The 22393-nt window shown below is 44.5% G+C and overlaps 1 protein-coding gene across 1 annotated transcript in view; it reads right to left on the reverse strand.

The window, feature by feature from the left end:
* The window catches only part of atp1a2a (ATPase Na+/K+ transporting subunit alpha 2a), a 64464-nt gene that overhangs the window by 22986 nt on the left and 19085 nt on the right, over nucleotides 1-22393 (reverse strand). Inside the window, exons 9-15 of the mRNA XM_080778781.1 lie at nucleotides 18219-18417; nucleotides 14019-14128; nucleotides 10617-10751; nucleotides 7618-7694; nucleotides 6316-6425; nucleotides 2761-2936; nucleotides 113-249 (exon numbers count right to left, since the gene is read on the reverse strand). Coding sequence (XP_080634907.1) covers nucleotides 113-249; nucleotides 2761-2936; nucleotides 6316-6425; nucleotides 7618-7694; nucleotides 10617-10751; nucleotides 14019-14128; nucleotides 18219-18417 — 944 coding nt within the window. The remainder of the gene's footprint in view (nucleotides 1-112; nucleotides 250-2760; nucleotides 2937-6315; nucleotides 6426-7617; nucleotides 7695-10616; nucleotides 10752-14018; nucleotides 14129-18218; nucleotides 18418-22393) is intronic.

Consider the following 22393-nt stretch of genomic DNA (forward strand, 5'->3'; position numbering starts at 1 on the left):
CGTGCTTGCGACGTGCGTACACACACGCACACACACATGCACACGCACACACACACACGCACGCACACACACACACACGCACGCACGCACACACACACACACACACACACACCTGGGGTTGACTTGGCTCAGGGGAATGTTGAGGCGCGCGGCGATGTCCTCCACTGTCTCGGTGCCCTCGGAGATGATGCCCACGCCTTTGGCGATGGCCTTGGCCGTGATTGGGTGGTCCCCGGTTACCATGATCACCTGACCACGCATAAACAGAGCAAGAGAGCCATACATCACGCGGCATTATCACAATAAAACCTGGCTGTATTTCACCCGCGTGTCATCGCTCTCAGCATCGCAAGAGCTATGTTTGCCCCGAGGCCTATAAGTCACCTGATGCCCCTGCTGATGCTGCCGGAGCACTGCACCTATACTCACACTGTTAAGCTACCTCTTCTATTGGGAGGGGGGGGGGGGTTCTGTTGGGTGGAAACCTTGTATGTCGTACCGTGGGAGAACGCTCTACTTCCGCATTCTCTTAATTTGGGCCACTAAAATTTGTTGCCCAAAATGCGGAAGTGCTAAAACCTTCACGAACGCTCGCATGAATCCATTCATGAACGAGCGCCCTGATATGTTAAACCCTGCAGCTGCGCGCTATTTTGCTCATGCATGTATACTTTATTTACCCGCCTGCAATTCCAGCTATGGCCAGTAGGGCGGGCGGGGCTGGCTTTATAACGTTTCCCAGCTTATCTGGGGGCCTGGTCCAAAATGGTTTCAGGAAGTTTTCAGGAAATGTAATTTAACATTTAGTCACAAGCTCTAGGTAATACTTTTCGTTGGTTCAATATTTATAAAACCGACAGGCACACTTACGTAAGAGTGCCATTGGGAAACGGAAGGTTCCCAGTTCGATCGCGGGCCCCGCAGAGATAGTGCCCAAGTGTCCTTGAGCAAGACCACTGGACCCCTAATTGCTCCCAATGAGCAGGTTGGTGCCTTGTATGGTTTCCCCCGCCGTCGGCGTGGGAATGTGTGTGTGAATGTAATGCACATTGTAAATATAGGAAATATATAGCGCCGCTGTGGATATAAAGGCGCTATATATAAATGCACCATTTAGCATTTACAGTGCATTGCGATGTGACACGTCGTGAGCTAGATTGGCTATTTTGTCGATACCTTTCTGACACACTCTTGTACGGTATAACAAAGTATACTATAGGCATTCATTTATGAAGGAGAAAAAAACATTAAAGCTTGAAGCACAGAGATACAAGGTTTCTGCACGACAGCGACGATATTCCAGCGTATTATAAAAACATTGGGCGGACAGCAACAGGTGGTGGAGTCATTTGCATGACTCCTGCGGGACTGTGAATAGGGTAGCTCATCTGGCAGCTGGTACATTTTGTTATACAAAATGCACCTCTCTTGGAGCTTGTTAGGGAGTGAGTGCTTTGCTCAAAGGCACAGGATCAGGGCTTTCAACAGCTCCGGAACCACCCGGGTCATAATGCAGCGTGTGGGCTGCGTGTGTCCCACTCCCCAGGCATTACCTAACCAATCCAAAAACTGTAAAAGACCCCCTTCTCCCAATTAGTCATTGTGCCAATTAACTCTCCCCACACTTCTGTGATTTTGCCACTAGCGTTTGCCCTATACTGGCTCATCAGCTAGCGGCTTCATCCTACTCCATTCTGTTCAACCCCCCCCCCTTCATCCTACTCCATTCTGTTCAACCCCCCCCCCTTCATCCTACTCCATTCTGTTCAACCCCCCCCCTTCATCCTACTCCATTCTGTTCAACCCCCCCCCCCCTTCATCCTACTCCATTCTGTTCAACCCCCCCCCCCCCCCCTTCATCCTACTCCATTCTGTTCAACCCCCCCCCCCTTCATCCTACTCCATTCTGTTCAACCCCACCCCCTGGCAGCCATCAGCCCGTACGGAGCTGCTAGCGCCACGACAAAAGATCACCTTCTGTGCCCCCCTTCCCCCCCCCCACCCCCGGCTGGGGAAACTCTCCCCTGTCAGGTTAAAAGAAGCAGCTTGGACTCCTCATGCATAAAAGGAAGCATGAGGCCAGTCCGCTGCCCCCCCCCAGGTTGGCAGAGTGCCCATGATTACATCGTGCAAAATCGTGGGATAAAAATGTATATAGATCACCTTCCCTGCCTGGCTTCCCACCCACGAACACTGGACGACTATGTTCGTATACATGCTTGGTCGAGACTCCACAGTGGTGGAGAGGTACATTAGCGCTGTGCCACCCGAGCGAGCGCCGTAAGACATTTCAATGACTGTGTGGTTATATCTCTATCTACTCTTATACTCACACCTTTGTTATAGAAAAACGGAAAAATCTGCGAGCGAGCCTCCATTAAAGGTGCATCACAGGGGTCTTAATTACATTTCAGTGTCTTTCTTTGAGCATTAGACCTCGTCGTGCCATGTACATCGATCAAGAGATGCTCTCCTTCTGCAGAAGCCGTACCGGTAACCACATTAATCACGCCTCTCTGACTAAAAGAGCTCAGATCGAATGTTGCTCCGCCTGATCCCGTTTTTGTCAGCGACGGTTTTGCGATCTGAAAAGAAACCCAATCAGTGGTTGAACGCTCTGAGAACCATGATGGATGAGGCCCCCAGGAGAGAGAGAGAGAGCCAAAAGGCCCCTTTTTTCCCCACCAGTTTATAGTGGAACAGGCGAAATCAGCCAACAGCTCTCCCTGGAATTACGGACTGAATAGCGGAACCAATCACCTTAATGCCGGCGGAGCGGCATTTGCCCACAGCGTCGGGCACGGCGGCGCGCGGTGGATCAATCATGGAGATCAGGCCCAGGAAGCAGAGCCCCTCTGTGGGGAAGTTCACCTCCTCGGCGTCGAAGGCGAAGCCCCGGGGGAACTGGGAGAGGGACAGGTTCGAGTGGCAGAAACCTGGAACAAGAAGAGCACACAGGAAATAGACATGTGACACATTACACGGATGCTTTCCCGGTTTTAATTGGTTTAACCCTGTAAGACCCGGATATATTTCAACCTTACTACTACTTTGTACTACTAGGACTTATAGTAGTAAAAAAGAAAAAAAAAGTTTTATGAAAGTTTTATGCACATTTAAAATAATTATTAAAATAATAATAATAATAAATTAATAATTTACATTCAGTGGATATCTTTCACACTAATACATAATACATGTTCTAGACATTCGAATGATCACACAAATATATGTATTACATGCATTTTAGTTACTTTTATCAGGGTTAAAGATTAAAGGTCATAGGTCAATTTTGATTGTCCAGAGATTTTGAAGTGGTGTAAATTTGTGCCTCTGTGGGGGGTATTGATATGCAAATATCATGACCAAGACTAAACAATGAACATCAATGATGATGTTTAGGTGAAAAAAGAACAGAAAAATTAATAATAATAATTAAGTAATTAATTAAATTAAAAATGTTACCGAGAAGCATTGTTTGGTCTTACAGGGTTTTAATTATTTTAGGATTGTTTGCTGCAATGTCTTTTTTGATTTGTTGATTTATTGGATGATGTACGATAAGAGCTCCCCTCACTTCACACGGGTGTGATTTAGTTTTATTATTATTATTGGTATGGAGTCCACTGTTTCCCGGCGCCGTTTGCCCTCTGGGCTGTGACGTCATGGGGGTCAATACATCATCATGGAGTAGAGAGCTCACACACTGCCACACTGTTTCTCCAGGAACAGTACTCGTATTGTCATTATTCCAATCCTTGTCGCTTTGTACCTTTAACCAGTTAAGCCCTATATATAGATTGAAATCCTTATTCCTTACAGGTCAATTTCTTCACGTTCGGCTAAACAAACAATCAGAATTCAGCGCCTCCTCTCTCAGCACTCTCTTTACTACATGATGTAACCCTGCTTACTGTAATACCACTTTATTAGGCAGCACAGTAACCTGCAGAGGGACACAGGTCACAGGTCACACAATACAATTCCACTTATCCTGTTTAAGGTGTCCTGTACAAATTACAAGCAACCTTAGATGGAGTCGGAACAATAAGGAAAAACTAACTGTTTTCAGATTCAGCACCTTGGACAGCGACAAAGGGGATCCCTGGGATTGAGTGCACCCGTCCTGCACAAAGTTACACAAGGCAAGAAACATGCATTCCAGCTTGCATATTGTCCATTTTATACCTTAAATGTAGAATAGTAAAATTATATTTCAGTCAAGACAACTCACGAATAGATTTACCAATATTTATTACAGAATGAGTAATGAGTGTGCATATGATGTCTCTCGATATTTGACTTCGGTTCTGCTGGATTTTCTCCCTGCTCGGCACGATTAAGCACCAATATAAATAATTAAGAGCAGGGAGATATATATACAATAAAACCCCCATGGGGAGCATAAATAACAGCCCACCGGTGGCGCTGGGGTGGTGGTGGGAGAAAACATCACATAACAACCAGGAACCATATGCAGAGGAAGGCAGGAAGAGCATGCAGTCTAGTGAGCTTAAGTAGCCCGCCCAATTGGTCAGCTGACTGCCGCATCAGCGAATGACGTGTGGGACTTGCACACACTTGTACGCCCACATAGGAATGCAGCATGTTAACCCCTTGAGTATAATATGCGCCTTTGAGCATGACTGAACTAACTCTGCAGGCTACGTCTCATGAAAAATGTATATATTTGATTGACAATGACAATTTGTCTGAGCAAGTACTGCATGGTATTGGCAACCACAATGCAAGATGCCTAACCTCATATTCTTTGTGTTGCATGGGGGGGGGGGGAAGAAATCTCAATTCCACAGTTGATGAGTTTCATAGTTTCAATATGTACTGGAGGTAATCAAGTGTAGTAACCCCCAGGGTCTCTTAGACTCATTCAAAATACATTATTTCGACTCCATACAGCACCCCTACTCTGCCCTGGAGTATACGCTCTACTCTCACAACCCTGTATACCGTCTAAAGCGAACAAAATGCACCTAAAGAAAACGCAATTAAAACATTCCGAGATTCATGACTATTAAACTGACTTTCTGCAGACAAACTGATTTCGATCCCAGCTGCTGCAATATGCAAATGTGAAGTAATTAGACGGCACATTTGCCAGATGCTGATCTAAAATACCTTATTATAATATAATATCTCTCTTCTGATGACCAAGCATTGGGGCTAAACTTGTTTTGGCTTCTTAATTATTTCTAATCTATTCCGACGTTCCGTTTCCTCTAATGGGCTGCGGCTCCTCCCCACTGTGCACATGACAGTCCAACAGTGGTGTCAATTAACAACATAAAGTACATTTACTTAAGTACTGTAATTAAGTACAACAAGCAATTCCAGTTTCCAATACTTTTGCTTCTACTAATATTGTACTTTTACTTTGATTATTATTTAAAAACTTTAGTCACTCTGTAGATTTCCATTATTATTACAAAACATACATTAACCACTTCAGCCCTATACATTTCGGCCATTTGAAAATAGCTGATTTACAAGCTCACAATGCGTCGCGAGGATGTCGATTTTCATACATTTGAAAACTTTAAATGACACAGTCTACATAAAGTGCACTTTCTACTTTTGGTACTTTAAGTACATTTTACTTTTGTATACTTTTACATAAATGTAAGTACATTTTTAATTTCAGACTTTTACTTGTAACAGAGTATATGTCTACATTTCAGTATTGATACTTTAACTACAACTGTACAGTGGCATCCCACAGCAGCCATTAATACATCAGTAACATGAACAGTGTCATTTACAGAGCATAATGAGCCATCCGAGAGGCTCCACGTCTTTACACCGGCACAGTTTAGTTCAGGTCGCTGCAGATAAGCCTATTTGTTTTGTTCTATTGTGCAAAGACTGATAAACATCCATTGTGCGATTTGAAATGCACGGAGAAAACGAGAAATAAAATTATTAACGTTTTAACTTAGACACACATCTAGTGTGATTTTTCTTTCTTTCTTTGTTTATTTCTTTCAACGTGGCTTCCCTTTCATGGGCAAGAAATGTATATATTTCCCCGCAAACAAATCCCCAAATGTCTATATTTCCAAAAATTGCAGATCTATACCTAAAATCTCACAGCGCGCACATTCGGGCACTATATTTTCACAATTCATCGTAAGACAAAGTATATACAGTCTAAGTGGTTAAATGCCCACGCCGCACAAACTCACAAGATGACAGTGAACATAGATGACACTTTCACACATACCAAGCCCTCTCTCTACCATGAGGCCTGCCAGCTCCATACATACCAAGCCCTCTCTCTCCTGCCAGCTCCATACATACCAAGCACTCTCTCCCCCAGGCCTCCCAGCTCCATGTATGCGCTCTGGAAGGCATCGCTCAGGCTGGCGTCCAGGGGATGCTCCTGGCCGTGAAGCATGATGCTACTGCACCTGTACAGCAACAACACACAATGCCATTCAACTCAGTAAGGACGGGAACCCCTATTTGTAACTATACCTTTGTCATTTTTTAATTTTTTTATCAAAAACTGTTATTTTTCGATAGCTAAAGTTTAAAATAATGAGTGGTTAAAAGCTAAGGTGACACAGATCTGTCTTAATGGGTTAAATTCCACTTATATCCTGTAGCCATTACAAGCCACCTTATCGAGTTGGAACAAGATGCAAGTTGTTGAACAAACTGTTTCCAGCACCTCGGACAGCGACCAGGGGACCCCTAATTAACTGTTTCCAGCACCTTGGACAGCGACCAGGGGACCCCTAATTAACTGTTTCCAGCACCTTGGACAGCGACCAGGGGACCCCTAATTAACTGTTTCCAGCACCTTGGACAGCGACCAGGGGACCCCTAATTAACTGTTTCCAGCACCTTGGACAGCGATCAGGGGATCCCTAATTAACTGTTTCCAGCACCTCCCTAATTAATGGGATTGAGTGCACCCCACCCAGCACGCTTATCAGGAAATCCAGCTTCAGCTTGCACATTGTTCCAAGCAATTTTTTCCCTTAAAGGAAAAATGTGGAATTGTACAGTTAATAATAATAATAATAATAATGGATTGCATTTTTATGCGTTTTGGCGACTCCCTGAGGGCTCTCGTGACCCCCAGGTTGAGAACCTGGAGAACAGTATTTTAAAGTCAGTCACAATGTACAGTGCTACTGTACTACCTATTTCCCCCTCACTGTATAAGTTCCCTTTTTACCTCCTTTATGATGAAATCCTGTTCTGTTCTTTGACTATATAGAAGTGTCTATTTGTACGTCTCTAAATGTTTTGATGAATTGAACAAGGTGGACCCTCTTGTAAACAAGTGTAATGCTTAATTGGGTCGTCCACTCACAGTTAACAGTCTTTGTATTGAGTTTGTGCTTGAAATGTACTGTAATTCTGCAAACTGTTAATAAATATTTCAATCAATCAATCAATCAAACCAGTGGTTCTGGTCCTTCTTTGGCTTGTAATCACAGAGGATTTAATTAATCTATTTCTCGACTAGCCTTCTACAGTAAAGCCCGCCCCACCTTGTAACCAGGGAAGTACATTTGATTTGATTTGATTTTACATGTTGTGTTTAGCCCAAAGGTGAGTGATGGACCTATTGATAAAGCTATAATGTACCTGTCCAGGATCCTCTCAGCAGCTCCTTTCATGACCAGAACGTGACCAGGCTCGTCTTCCAGCTCGTGGATGGAAAGCTACAGTACAGGCAGAGGAGGAGGAGCATTATTATTATTATATTGTTGCTGTCAAAATAAATAGCAGACCTACAAGCTCACAATGCTGCAAGGCGTTGCGAGCTTGTAGATCTACTTTTGTGCGACACTTATGAAGTAGGTCCTTAATCAACGGAAAAATAACAAGAAGTTGAAATGGTGAGATACATGGTTCCCGCCCCGATAGCAATGATTATGTAAAGAACTAAAGAACTGTAAATTGTGTAACACCATGGGGACTCCTTCATGAAAGACATAACGCATTATGGGCAAGACATCACACCTTAATGCAAGGCTTTTTGGCAGCGCATCTGTGATGTTTTTATTGACGGAATTATCTTTCCATATGGATCGTTGAGAGATATGCCTTTTGACGGGGGAACTTCTTCAAGGTCTCACAGACTCGCACACAATTATACCATCAGGCTATTATAGAAATCCTGTGCGGGCCAAATAATGTATAGCAATGGAATGTAAATGAGATCTCCTCCGGTTGCCAGTCGGACTGTGGGCTCTCAGGAGTGAACAGCTGCACAACTCAGCCTACTTGTTAAGACATAAGATGTCTTCTCTTAAATATGGCAAACGTGTGGCGAGTCTCCAATCATACTTCAAATAGCCGATCTACAAGGCCACAAACTTTGCTAATTTTGACCATGAAAAAGTGAAAAACCTTTTGAAAATCTTTGAAAATCTTTCCAGAAATAGGTATGCCAGGCTTAAAGCGGCACTACCGGTATGTAACTTGTTTCTATTAATACAATGTAGTTGTGTCCAATCTGTATGGTAGAGCATGATAATACACAATATAAATCCAGTGTAAGCAATAGTTCATTGAGGCACGGAAGGCAGAAGGTTATTATATACCGTATATAGTTCCCCCCCTCATTCATCCCCCTTAGTAATTAATTCTGCTTCTTTAAATCAGCTGCCTCTCCAGGTCATCTCCCTTCTCACTCATTCGGTACGAGCTATCTCATCCACACCCTCATTCCCATATAGTGCAATTCAGGCGGCCTTCTTAAGCAGCCTCAGCTCACTACTCATTCTTCATGCTGAGCTGTCAAAGCAGCTTGTTCAGCGTCTGTGTGAAAATGTCCCCCACCTCCCCAGCCTCCTCCCTGTAGCTCTTAGTCCAGGGGTTATGGGATATTATTGGATCGTTTGCGATTGTGTTGATGTGTTATTACTGTGTATTGTTGTTCATGGAATTATTGTATTTTTGGCTCTGCTCTGGGGGGGTCGTTGATATCAGAGCTGTGTCTCGGTGCACAGATAATCGGAGATATCAAATGTGATATCAGACCCGTGTCTCGGTAATGATATCACATGAGCAGAGCCACACCGCCATACTAAAATGCAATAGCTTTGCAATACATGGTTTATGGTCAATCTGAACTGAAGTGTCTCAATGAATTTATACAATTGAGGCAGAGGTAGTTGGTCTCCCTGCTCTTCTATCTAAACATTTAGAGTGTGTGTTTATAGGTAAGACATGACCTTTCACACCATCCTGTTTCTGGTTTGACACAAATTCTGACCTGAGGCTCAGATTAATTTAACCCATGAGCAAGCAGGCAGGCTCTATTAATCTATGAAAAATTAAAAATAAAATAAAAGAGCAGGAAAGTTACACGTTTTTACCAGCTGCAATAGCAAGCTGAGTCTATCATCGATGTGCAAGCTAGTCCTCTAGTCCAGCTGGTTTTATCATTGGCTGACGTCGCTGGTCTAGTCCAGTTGGCTTTTTTCATTTGTGTGTGTCTGTGTGTGTGTGCGTGCACCACAAATATTTTGGTTACTACCTAAACTACTGCGCTGAAACTGACACAGAGTCATAGCAGACCCCTGCAGATAATATTAATGCAGCTGGTAATTAATTGATTTAATCAATTCTTGTTTTTTCTGCTAACTTACTCTTATATTGGCTAATCTGTCATGGACAGATTGTATAGTGTCACCACTCAGGACTGTGTCCTATTAAATTTTTTCCATGAAAAACCAAAAATATATAACAAAACAAAAACAACATCAACCTGATATAAAATCTTTAAACACAATTACCTCCGTTGTCCAATACGTCAACTCGGTTGTATGACCTCAAATGTGGTTGACGTAAACGCGTTCCACATTGCTAATAAACTCAATAAGCATTGAGTGTATAGCGTTCGACTTTAATGCCCGTAAGCATTTTGTAAGGAGTACAGCTCTCCATACCAAGCTGTTTATAGAACCTGACTTGACTTGAGGCGCGTATGGCTTTACAGTCTGTTTTCTAGATGTGGTACAATAGCATTCATTACCCCATGGGAAATTCACCTGGCGAGTGCTACAGCGCAGTGTGAGTCACGCTCGAACAGAGGGGATAACATACAACTCATGTACTGGTTAACAACAACAACAACACCGCGCTCGGGTTTGAGAGTGGAAAAATAGGACAGAAATATTAAAAAAGATAAAGAATGTCACATTATTGTGCGCTGACTGGCATAGCAAGGTACGGTAATGATTGTGGATTTGTACTATGCAGTGCAACAACCAACCCCCTCACCCGCCTGCTGCCCCCCCTAGGAAAATCATTTGTATCCCAGCAGCATAAATAATCTCACAAAAGCAGAACAAAATTGCTTTTTCCTTCCTCCCCCACGCTTTAGACTTTCCCAATTTCTGTCTGGGGGAAAAAAGGCTGGTGGTTGGGGGAGGAGAAGGAAAAAAAGAACATGATTTGAGTCAACACCTGTAATGTATTGTCATGCAGATCCTGTACCCTGAGCATGTTGAGATGATAATAAAGGGAAAGCTCCCGGGCGCATTACTTGCGCGGCTGTGATGCCAATAAACCATTGAATGTTACATCGACTGAGTGTGCTCAAAAGGGACCGACGCATGCATGGCCTGCTCTACCTGGTACTTGTTGGTGGAATTGAAAGGGATCTCTGCCACTTTGGGGTTCTGGGCTCTCATGTTGCGCACGCTGCCGCAGCACAGCTCGATGCACTTCAACAGAGCTGACTCCGAAGCATCCCCTGCTGTGTCCCTCTGGGGTGTGGGGGAGAGAGAGAAACGCACGCACACACACACACACACACACACACACACACACACACACACACACACGCATGTACACGCACGCACACACAAACACACACACACACACACACAAACGTTAGCAGATGGCACTTACACATAGCACAGTATATATGCACACAATGTGTGCATATATACTGTGCTATGTGTAAGTGCTCAATGCTAATGTCATTAGCATTGAGAAATGTGTGGTTCTCACACATTTTCATGTCAAGGACCACCAAACCGTTTATGCATTAAAGCCACGCCGGAACCCCATATGAAAAGATGTAGTGCCAGGAGCAGGCCCCCAATGAGAGAGATTTGTGTTGTAAAAACATTTAGAAAATAGCACACATACACACACGTTGTGAGCTTTTAAGTTTTGAATTGCTGACCTATAAAATGTGTTAAGTTCTGTTCCTCATCTTGCAGGGCCCCCAGACTGCACTTTGACAACCACTGGCATAAATACAAACACAGTATAGGAACAGTGCCGGAAATACAGAAACTCAATGACACACACACACACACACACACACACACACACACACACACACACACACACACACACACACACACACACACACGCCAAATAATGAGCAATGCATGGCTCCATGGCGTGTATATGCTTCTTGAACACTGTCCACTCCAGTGGGAATAAGGCTTTGGCCTTCTCGTGTTGTCAAGTCTTTTGAGATGTGTGTACTGTAGGTTTCAACCACTTAGGGCCTATAGGCCATATTGTTTTACACTTTGTCGTACGATGGTGTCGTGTGGCCGAAATAGAACGACCTACTCACAACACGTCGCCATGCAATGTGTTGTGAGCTTGAAGATCTGCTATCTTTAGTTTTTCTTTAACTTTTTCTTTGCCAGTAATGAAATGGCCAAAATAGACAAATTGAAAGTACAGTACATGCTCGTCCAAGAGTAAAGTCAAGAGGAATAGAAATGTGCGCGCACACACACACACGCGCACACACACACACACACACACACACACACACACACACACACACACACACACACACACACTCAAAATAGAAAGTAAACAGACGCTCTGCCACTTTGGCCCCGAATGGATTTTCTACACTACCACTACCAACTACGCATGAGTGCACAAGGTTCAATATTTGTTTCAATAGGTCGATTAGATCCCATTATGGGATGTATTAAAACAAGTCATCCAGGTATAAGCTCTTAGAATCACTCAAATAGGAAAGTGCACATTCAGCTACGCCTCCATTAAAACAAACTCAAAATCTCAAAAGTGTGATTTATTATTCTGCAATGATCACATCCCCTACAAATGTCTTATACTCCAGGAACAAATTCATTAAAAAGCCGCCGGTACTGCATTGATTGACCCGAAGTCTAACGTTGCTCCGGGAGAGAAAAAAAATAATCTGGCTCTCTCTCTCTCTCCCTCCCGGGCCGTTCCCTTTCCTACTTATTCATTCATGAATGAGCCACAAAACAAGGACGGCCGCCGCCGCGCTCAAGCAAGATTTGTCCTTGTTTTGTGTGCCTTTTCACGAATGAATAAGTATACATCAAGGAAAATTCCATTTCTCTTGTTTTCCCTGAAAGCATGAGACGACGGGGGGACGTGGGGGGGGACGGGACGCTGGGGATGAAGGGCCGCTGCACCCCGGGGGAGGTGGCGGGCACCGTGTTTCTTGTGATGCTATACAGCAGAGCGCCTTGACCTGGGGATGAGTTGCGGGGATGGGGATGTAGTTGGGGATGAAAGGGGGGGGGGGGGGGGGGGGGGGACTGTGCTTCATGTGATGCTATAGCAGAGAGAGCGCCTCGGCCTCGACTGGACTGCCAGTGTTTGAGCGCTAGTTGTCAGGGGACCAGGCTGTTATATACTTAATGCAGTGAGGAGGCCCTTTCTTCTTCTTCCGCCCTCCGGAGGCAGTCATGGCACCGCGCTGCGGCTCGTGGCCGCTTCCTGCCGGAGTTGTTGAGGAGCCGTAATCTGTGCCGCTGTGAGGCGTGTGGAGAGAATCTCCTCCGGTCAATCTAGCTAGCGAGGTGCTATACGGAGTCGATGGAGCAATGGGAAAGTATTGATTTATACTTCCCTCAAGGTGTCTGTGTTGATAACCGCATCTGTGTGTGCGCGTGTGTGTGTGCATGTGCGTGCATGTGTGTGTGTGTGTGTGTGTGTGTGTGTGTGTGTGTGTGTGTGTGTGTGTGTGTGTGTGTGTGTGTGTGTGTGTGTGTGTGTGTGTGTGCGTGTGTGAGTTTTTGCCTTGCCGAATAGGATATTGCACACATAAGACTTCCATGTCAATCCAAGACAATAACATGGAACATATCTGAGAGTTATATTCAACATTATAGTACTTCTTAACAACCTCTAAACGTCGTCCGGCGACAGTGTATAGGAAATCTTCCAGCTCGAGCTTGCGGAGATCAGAAGATCAGGTATTTTCTGAAGGAATTTCGAGCCAATTTGCAGGCTGCCATAGTGTTGCTTTTGCGTAGCCTACTAATGAAGGGATTGGCTGAGGAATGAGGATATAGAGCTTATTATTATGGAGCCCGTGCCATAGTGCCCTTGAGCAAGTCCCAGAAGCCCAAAACCGCTCCAGGGGTTCCTCTGTTTTGGCAGTCCTGCACTCATGGTGTGTGAAATAGCATATTATGCCCAGGAAGTGATAATTACGTATTACTCCTTTATAAGGTAATATGAATTATTAACTTATAACTGAGAGCGCATGCATATACATTTGGAAACTTTAAATGGGACATTCTGCAAAAATGAGTACATTGTGAATACTTTAACTCAAGTACTTTTTGAATTCCGGTACTTTTACTTGTAACAGTATTGGTACTTTTTACTTAATTAAAAAATGTGAGTATACTTTTCCCACCACTGCCTGCTGCTGATTATTCAGCTCCGTGTCAAAATGTCTTTTTGATGGGGCGGCCAGGTACATCACTGCCAGAAAATCAAGTTCTAGTTGGAAATCAAATCAGACCTCCTACAGTCTATCGTAATATATTACTGCACCGACACTGGAAACGGCCAAATGAAGGATCCAAGCACGGTGGAAGTGTGTGTGGCATTTCTCGGCTTTGGGCTTATACGGTTAAACATGTAATCAAATTGGCATTCGTAAAATTGGCAGCGGCGCCTTAAGATGTTGATTGTCCTCACAAGTATGATAACACAAACCTGTGTGCGTGCGTGCGTGCGTGCATGCATATGTGTGTTCATAATACCGTGAGAATGGGAAGGTGCTCCTGTCCGCCTTTGAAGTCGGCGCGGTTGCACAGGCCTGCCACCCGGGACAGCGCCGCCCATGTGGCTGAGCTCTTATCAAACGCAGAGCCTGAAAAGATTATAGCAGACAGTGTTTGAGGCTTTTTTAGACGTGTTATCTGCCAGGACATTCACTCTGTACTCACGGCTCACAGTGCATTAGAAAGTAACATGTAAAATACAGCAATTATGTGGAGTATCGCAATTACGCAATTATTGAGTTGAAAGGTGTCATTTTACGAGACCAAAGTGACATTTTTACCACACTCCTCTTTTCTTCAAAAGGGACATTCATTTTTAAACTTGAGCTCATTTTTACTTCGCCCCAATGATTTGGAGAAAAAGAGAGAGAGAGAGAAAAAAAAGAGTGACCTTCTCTCCATTGCCAGTGGTTTCATGCATTTTTTATTTGTATTTTATTTATTTAACCAGGGTTGTCTGCTGTAGTTTTATTATACTGTTCCCGTGAAAACAGTTCAGCACAGCTGAATTGAACGAAACAATAATCGTGCAACCCTCGGTACGAGATTACAAAGCAAAAGGTTGGGGTCACTCCAGCCCAAGACCCAGCAAGGCAAAGTGAGGCACCCAAGGCTCATATAACTGAATTATTTTTAAAGTCCCGAAGCCTGCGGTCCAGGGAGTCTTGTCTTAAGTTTCCACATCCATTAGAAATTAATTTGGTGTTTTGTTTAGCTCACAGATACAGTACATTTATACACACAGACACATTAAACCAGTGGTTCTCAAATTGGGGCCGAGAGACCCCAGGGGTCCTTGACGGGGTTCCATATAGGGTCCTATAGGCTAGAGTTAATATAGCATCAAAATCAGTTTAATCATTTTGACCTTTATTTTATACTTGGGCTATTTGAAAAGTTGCGTGGAACAATGTGGAATAATATAGAAAATAATATAGCACACATCTTCTCTTAGGGGTTTCTATACAAAACCTTTTCAGAGGGGGGCCGGTCTGAAGCCAAATGCCCATAAATGTAGGGGTCCTTGACATGAAAAGGTCGGAGAACCGCTATAGACAACGGAATAGAAGAATAGATCCAGCGTAGCTATAAATCTATTTGCAGGAATATGAAACGCTATAAGTGTCAAGGTAATTGCATTCGGGAACCAAGTACAGAGACAGCATGAGTGTTATCTATATCCATCTATTGATCTTTAAATGAGATACGTGTACAGTTTGCACGCACACATTTATATATAATACAGTACGTTCAGTAGCTACAGTGCAGAGATATGGGCAATGTGGGACAGGATCTGTAAATAGGTTTTCAAGCCCTTCACAGCAGCACATTTGTCTTTCTTTCTTCTATTTTTTTTATGAAAGCATGTTGTCCATGCCAGAAAGGTTAAGGAGGAAGGAGTGTTGGGAAGGCAGGCACAGGCAGGAGGCTGGATTTAACACTGGTTCAGCAGAGGTACTGTATACATGCAGAAACACTGTCCATCGTGGACACTGCGGTTGGATGCTTAGACTGGCGAAGAGCATCTCCTCTGACCCCTTACTTGTTTTAAATGATGAATATCAACTGTTAAGGCCTATTCATAGTCTGGATTTTCGGTGGTAAGGTGACCACTGCTCCGGTGGTGAGCTGACCACCGGAACTGAAATAACGTTGGTGGTGAGTAAAAACAGAGAGAAGGGCTGGAGTGGTGGCGGTGGTTTGCTCTTCACCGCGGCTCGTGACGTCATGTTGTAGTTCGGTGGTCACCCCACCGCCGTAAATCCAGACTATGTATGAGCCTTTACCCTCCATGAGGCGGTTTAGAGTCCCGAAATATAAGAAAAACAGGCTAAAGAACTCTTTTGTACACCAGTCTGTTCTGCTTTTGAACCAAAATCGGTAAACCAAGAGGATATGTTCCACTGTTCTTGTTCCTGTCTGCTTCTGTGATTAGTGTCCTGTAATGTATCTTTTGTAATGTATTGTGTATGTCTTGTCTGTATCTTGAACGGTGACGTCATGAACGCAAAGCCAATTTCAGTGAAAGCTGACAATAAAGTTGTATCGTATCGTATCCCTGCGCGGCGCCACCAGCTTGGCCGGGGCTCCAGCCAATGGGTGCAGGCATTTGGCCAGTAGTCACTACAGTACTTCCACTTGACTTCCATCTTCCCTGCGATACGGGTCTATGAGTCGGAACTGGGAGCGACAGCACCACTCACGTGTTACGTACTACCGGTAAAACTCCTGTCACTGTCAGGTAAGCTGAAGTGGCTTCATGTGCATTGGAGGAGACATATAGTTGTGTCTACGCCCTCCCCAAGACCAAACAGTAGGGCTTGGCACTAACAGGGACTACACACGTGACGTGAGGGAAATTGGATTACATCAGTGAGAGAGAGCGAAAAAAACTACTATTCCAGTGACCTGCAGCTGTCATTGGTTTAGCACCTACCAAATAGCGACAACTGTGCATTTTGCATGCATGTTCTATGTAATAGCCTACTCTATTTTTTATATGCAGGTCCGGTGTACAGTAACACTGCGCCATACTGGAAACCAATGGGTGAGCTGGGCGCACAGCAGTGTGCACCTTGATCGTGACTAATGAATGCAGGAGATGTCCAACATTCAGCCAGGATGAATCACTGCACTACACACACGCACACGCACGCACACGCACACGCACACGCACACGCACACGTCTCACACACACGTCTCACACACACGCACGCACGCACGCGTCTCTGTTGTAAGGAGATTCTCTCTTGCTGTGTCCCAAGAGGGGAAAAAACAAGTTGTTTAGTTAATCATTTTGCCTTTTTTTCAGACTTTTTTAAATCTTTTTGATTATTTGCACTGCCTACAGACTCTCTTCGCTCTGTGTTTGTGTTTCACTTTAACTATAGCATCCTTATTCTGAGCCTAAAAATAGCACTGGATCACCCAGCTTGTAGATCAGCTGTAAGAAGAGCTTTACATATTTAGCCCCATGCTCGAATGCCCCCAAAAAACAGCTAAAATCCATAAAACTAAAGAAAGCAGCAAATGAAAAGAAATAAACACTCATCTCTAATAACAACCTAAAACATGAACCTTGGTTGAAAAAAACTAAAGCCACAGTAATTGAGGAAAATTTAAGCCTCGGGTGAGAATGATCTTCCTCGGGGCACGTACGACTCATCATTAAAAATGTTATAAGTACTGTAAGCTTGTAGATCAGCTATTTATGGTTATCTCTGAAAGTGGTTAAAGCACAGGGGTGTCTAGCCGCTCTGAGGCCCCTTTTCCACCAGGGTTGAACCGGTTTGATAGTTCTTTCCTGCATAATATTGAAGCAGTTCAGAGTGTTTCCACTGAAAATGAATTGGTTCAGAACCCGTAACTGAAACCAAAACGGTTCTGTGAAAGCACCAGGGTTCCAAGAACCAGTTCTAGAACCAAAGGGGCCTGAGATTTTAGCTTTTTCTCTCTCTCCTTGGCTCAGACTGCAGGACACGTGCACACACACACATGCACGCGCACACGCACACGAACACACACACACACACACACACACACACACACACACACACACACACACACACACACACACACACACAGGCTTGCAGGAGCGATGCCATCGGTTCCACATCAGCAGCGCTCTCTCTCTCGCTGAGCATTCTGGGAAGCGGTTTCGTAGCCCATGGGTTTCGCCTCCCGCCGCACAATACCGCTCAATTAACAGGAGCAGCAGCACGTGCACACACTGGACACGTGCACGCTGGACAGATGATGACCGCGGGTGGTCCCCGTTGTCTCTCTCCCTCTCCCTCTCCACCTCCTGCTCACTTTCACTCTAGCTGCCCTCTGTCTGACTCGTCACTTTCCTAGCTAGGCATGAGAACCCTCTGAGAGGAAGGAAAAGATGTGATTAGTACATGAGGGACTTCCTCTTAAACTAATAAATGTCCATCTTTTGTTTCGCAGCCTTCCTCTCCACCTCTCTCCCTTCTTCTGATTTTACCTGCAATAGTACGCAACATATACGCATGCGTGTGCCCGCAGCCATGCACACACACTGACACACACACGTGTCAGTGTGAAAACCGCTGTTTCATTACGTTCATCAATATCTCACACTATTTCTCTCTCTCTCTCTCTCCCTCTCTCCATCCCCCCCTCCCCCCTCCCTCTCCTCCCACCGCCCACACCTACCAGACTGGTCCTCGGTGGTGTCAGCCTCGTGGATCTGGTTGTCGAACCACATGTGAGCCACAGTCATGCGGTTCTGGGTCAGCGTGCCCGTCTTGTCGGAGCAGATGGTGGAGGTGGATCCCAGGGTCTCCACGGCCTCCAGGTTCTTCACCAGGCAGTTCTTCTTGGCCATGCGCTTGGCCGTCAGCGTCAGACACACCTGGGGGAGTGGTGGGTGGTGTACTCACATTATTTACTTAAGTAAAAGTATCAATACTGCAATATACAGTAGAAACATTCTGTGACAAGTAACCGTCCGGAATTCAAAATGTGCTTGAGTGGAAGTACAAAAGTATTGGTATCAAAATATATATGTAAAGGGCCTGGGCCGTGGCTCAGCGGTCCAGGCACCTTGGCCGGTAGCCCGAGTCTCGACTCCTGATCCCGACGGCCTTTACTGCATGTCACTCCCCCATTGTCCTGTCAGCCTATACTGTCTGTCCCTCTATAAAAAATATAAAATAAAGGCGAAAGCCGCAAAAAAAACATTAAAAAAATATATATATATATATTTGAAAATATAGCACATCTACCACACGTTGTGAACTATTTTCAAATGGCTGAAATGTATATAGGGTTGAAGTGGTTAATGTATGATTGATTTGTAATAATAATCAGAAATTTTAATTAGAAATCCCCCAAAAAACTACAAATACTTCATAATTGTACTTAAGTAGAAACTACTCGAGTAAATGTACTTAGTTACTTTCCACCAGTGGGGGGGGAGTCAGGGTGCAAAGGGTCACGTTTAGGTGAGGAAGCAGGAAGAGATGAGGGGAGAGCAGATGCCTGGCAGGCAGGGGAGGAGAGGAGAGGAGAGGAGAGGAGAGGAGAGGAGAGGAGAGGAGAGGAGAGGAGAGGAGAGGAGAGGAGAGGAGAGGAGAGGAGAGGAGAGGAGAGGAGAGGAGAGGAGAGGACAGGACAGGAGAGGAGAGGAGAGGAGAGGAGAGGAGAGGAGAGGAGAGGAGAGGAGAGGAGAGGAGAGGAGAGGAGAGGAGAGGACAGGACAGGACAGGAGAGGAGAGGAGAGGAGAGGAGAGGAGAGGAGAGGAGAGGAGAGGAGAGGAGAGGAGAGGAGAGGAGAGGAGAGGAGAGGAGAGGAGAGGAGAGGAGAGGAGAGGAGAGGAGAGGAGAGGAGAGGAGAGGAGAGGATTTGTCAGGGAAGAGAATATGTAAACATTGTGTGTGCGTGTGTGTGTGTGTGTGTGTGTGTGTGTGTGTGTGTATGACACGTGTGTTCAGTGTGTTGGGTTGGTGAACAGCAGGATGCACTGGTTCATAAAAATAAATAAAAAACAATGCGATGAATAAACGTTCCATATGCCGTCCTGCCACATGCACATCAACACATTGCAGATGACCAGCACACATTTAAGATATTTTTTCTTTGCGGCTTACGCCTTTTATTGTTTTCTTTTTGAAGGGACAGACAGTAGGCTGACAGGAAACGGGAGAGAGATGGGGGAAGACATGCAGTAAAGGCCGTGTCGGGCTCGGGAGTCGAACCCGCGGCACACTGCGGCTGGATTACCAGTCGGGTGCCCAGATGGTTACGCCACCAGCACTCACACACTCACACTCACACACACACACACACACACACACACACACACACACACACACACACACACACACACACACACACACACACACACACACACACACACAGTGACAACGGCCAGCAGTTCCTCAGGCTAGTTGAGCAGAATAATGAATTACTTACATTTTGCTCCCCCACACCACCCCTCTTTTACCTAGACTGTGTCCGTGAATGTGTGGTTTAATGAGACCACATTAAAGTGTATTAAACTGCAGGTGCGGGACTCTAACGTTAATGTTTATCAGCGGAGCATTTGATGGGTTTTTGTAAAGGCATCTTGGTCGGAAAGAAATCTTGTATCTCCATGTTTTTCCCAACATGCGTGAATGCCCAACTTTGTCGTACATCAGTGTCACACAAACGTAAAAGTAGCGAGTAGATCTATAAGCTCACAAGGCATCACACCGTGACGCATTGTGAGCTTATAGATCGGCTATTTCCGCTATTTTGCGACAAAAGATGAAGGTTAAGACAAGTGTGTCGGTGAGTTTTACAAATATCGAACCAATGAACAGTAGCTTGTTAATATCAGTGGTTCTCAACCAGTGGTCCGGGGACTACCAGTGGGCCTTGAGGGGAATCCAGGTGGTCCCCAGCTAAATTATGAAGCGTTGGTGACCAAATGGACCCTTAAAGATCTTTAACTCTTGAGAGCGAGCATTGTACGTTTTCAAGAGTTAAATTATTGTTAAACATCTGCATTACTTAATTTAAAAGAAGTTTCCACTTTCCACAATTAGACAATGTAAAATAATTGTTATTTTGATAAACGTTTGCCCGTTGTCTCTCCTAATGGTAGCCTACCACATCAATACAGCATGGAATTGTGGACAAAATCTTATCCAATTAACGACAGCAAAATAATACGTTTTGGGTCTGAGAGGCTAAATGTCATCTAATGGTGGTCTATGGCACAAATGCCAAATCAATAATGGGCTTTGATATGAAAAGGGTTGAAGACCATGCACCGGACTAGAGGATAACTACATTTAATTTCCTGAAAAGTAACAGTTGTGGACATAGAAGGTTTCCACAGCAATGTGAAGTGTGCCACACAGCTGTGCTATAGCCTACTATCCATACAGCTGGAGCTAATGGTAGTCCTAATGAAACGTGACAGAAGGCACCACAAGAACATGGGCTTTATTGCATTTGATGCTGTTGTTTTTATTAAGGGTCTGCGCACCCTGTTCCAATCTACATGGGCCTCCACATAAAACGGAGGAGGGACGGTGTTTATTGCCGTTTAGATATGGCAGTATTTTATTCACACTCGCACGCTGTGACATAACCACATCAGGAATGCCACATCCACGGACACATGCAGCCTGGGAATCTCAGTGTTATGCGAGATTTCGTTAGCGCCCGCCTGCTGTGGAGCTTCCGAGAAAACACTGCGGTGAGGGAGTTATTGGCAGTGAGCGCCGGTCTAGTGCCCTCAAACTAGAAGGCTACGTGTTAAATCATCTCCACAGAAAATAACTTGAAAATGTGCCCAGTATATATAGAGACAGACCACTGCCCGGGGTGTCAGTTTGTCTATCAGGTACTGCAGTGATTCTGCATGGCGCCTATGCCTCCCGTTGTCCAATAGAATCTCATGGTTAAAATAAACAAGCTGTCTCGGCGTTATTGTCATGGAGGTGTCTCTGTATCATTTGCAACAGTCAGTCACTCATACGTATATGATACAATCTGTTTCTAGCGAAAATGTAACTAATTCAGTAGCAGTAACATTATAGCGTTTTCTCTCAGTCAGTTGATTCTTAATATCCATAATATGAGTGAAACGGGGGGACAACCGTGACATGTTTATTTTTCAAACACAGTTCTTATATGAGGCGATCTAAAATCCCCCTATGGGGATTATAATGCAAAAAAAGTACACAAACCTGTGGAATGGATTTACGCCCTCTACCTATATTGACGTCAGACTTCGGTGCTCTATATACATTAAATACAGCAATATCAAATATATGAATTGGAAAACAGAAAGTGTTCAAAGCTAAAATAACTATAATAGATAGATGAGAATTAATTAAAACAGTTACATTGTTGAGTAAAAGTGCTAGAAATAATTTCCCTGAATTGACCTATAGGGAAGGCAGTGATCAGATTTTTAGGGACTTTTGGAGTTCGTTCCAATCAAATGGAGCACTGACAGAAAAAGCTGCTTTAACTAGCTCCGAGTTAGCAAAAATAACCTTGAGGGTCAGGAAGTCACTGGAGCGGGTCTGATACGGACTTGGATTCTGATCCAACATAGAGCCAAGTTAGCCAACGTTGTGTAATCTTTGTAAGTGTGACGTACAGTAAAGGTACTTTACATCACTGAGGGAGTCCTCATTAGGAGGGTGATAATCAAATGGTGTGTGGCCAATTAATCAGCCCTTCCTGGGCCTCATTATAAAGCTTTATACATAAATATAGTATGTTGTTACGCTATCTGTTCAAAGGTTATGCATTTGTGTGACAGGCCACGCCCACCATAACGCCCCCTTTTGGCCAATCAGCGTTAAAAGTTAATCAGTTCTTC

The sequence above is a fragment of the Protomyctophum bolini genome (assembly GCF_963924005.1).
Source record: "Protomyctophum bolini genome assembly, chromosome: 12".
In the NCBI taxonomy this organism is placed as follows: Eukaryota; Metazoa; Chordata; class Actinopteri; order Myctophiformes; family Myctophidae; genus Protomyctophum; species Protomyctophum bolini.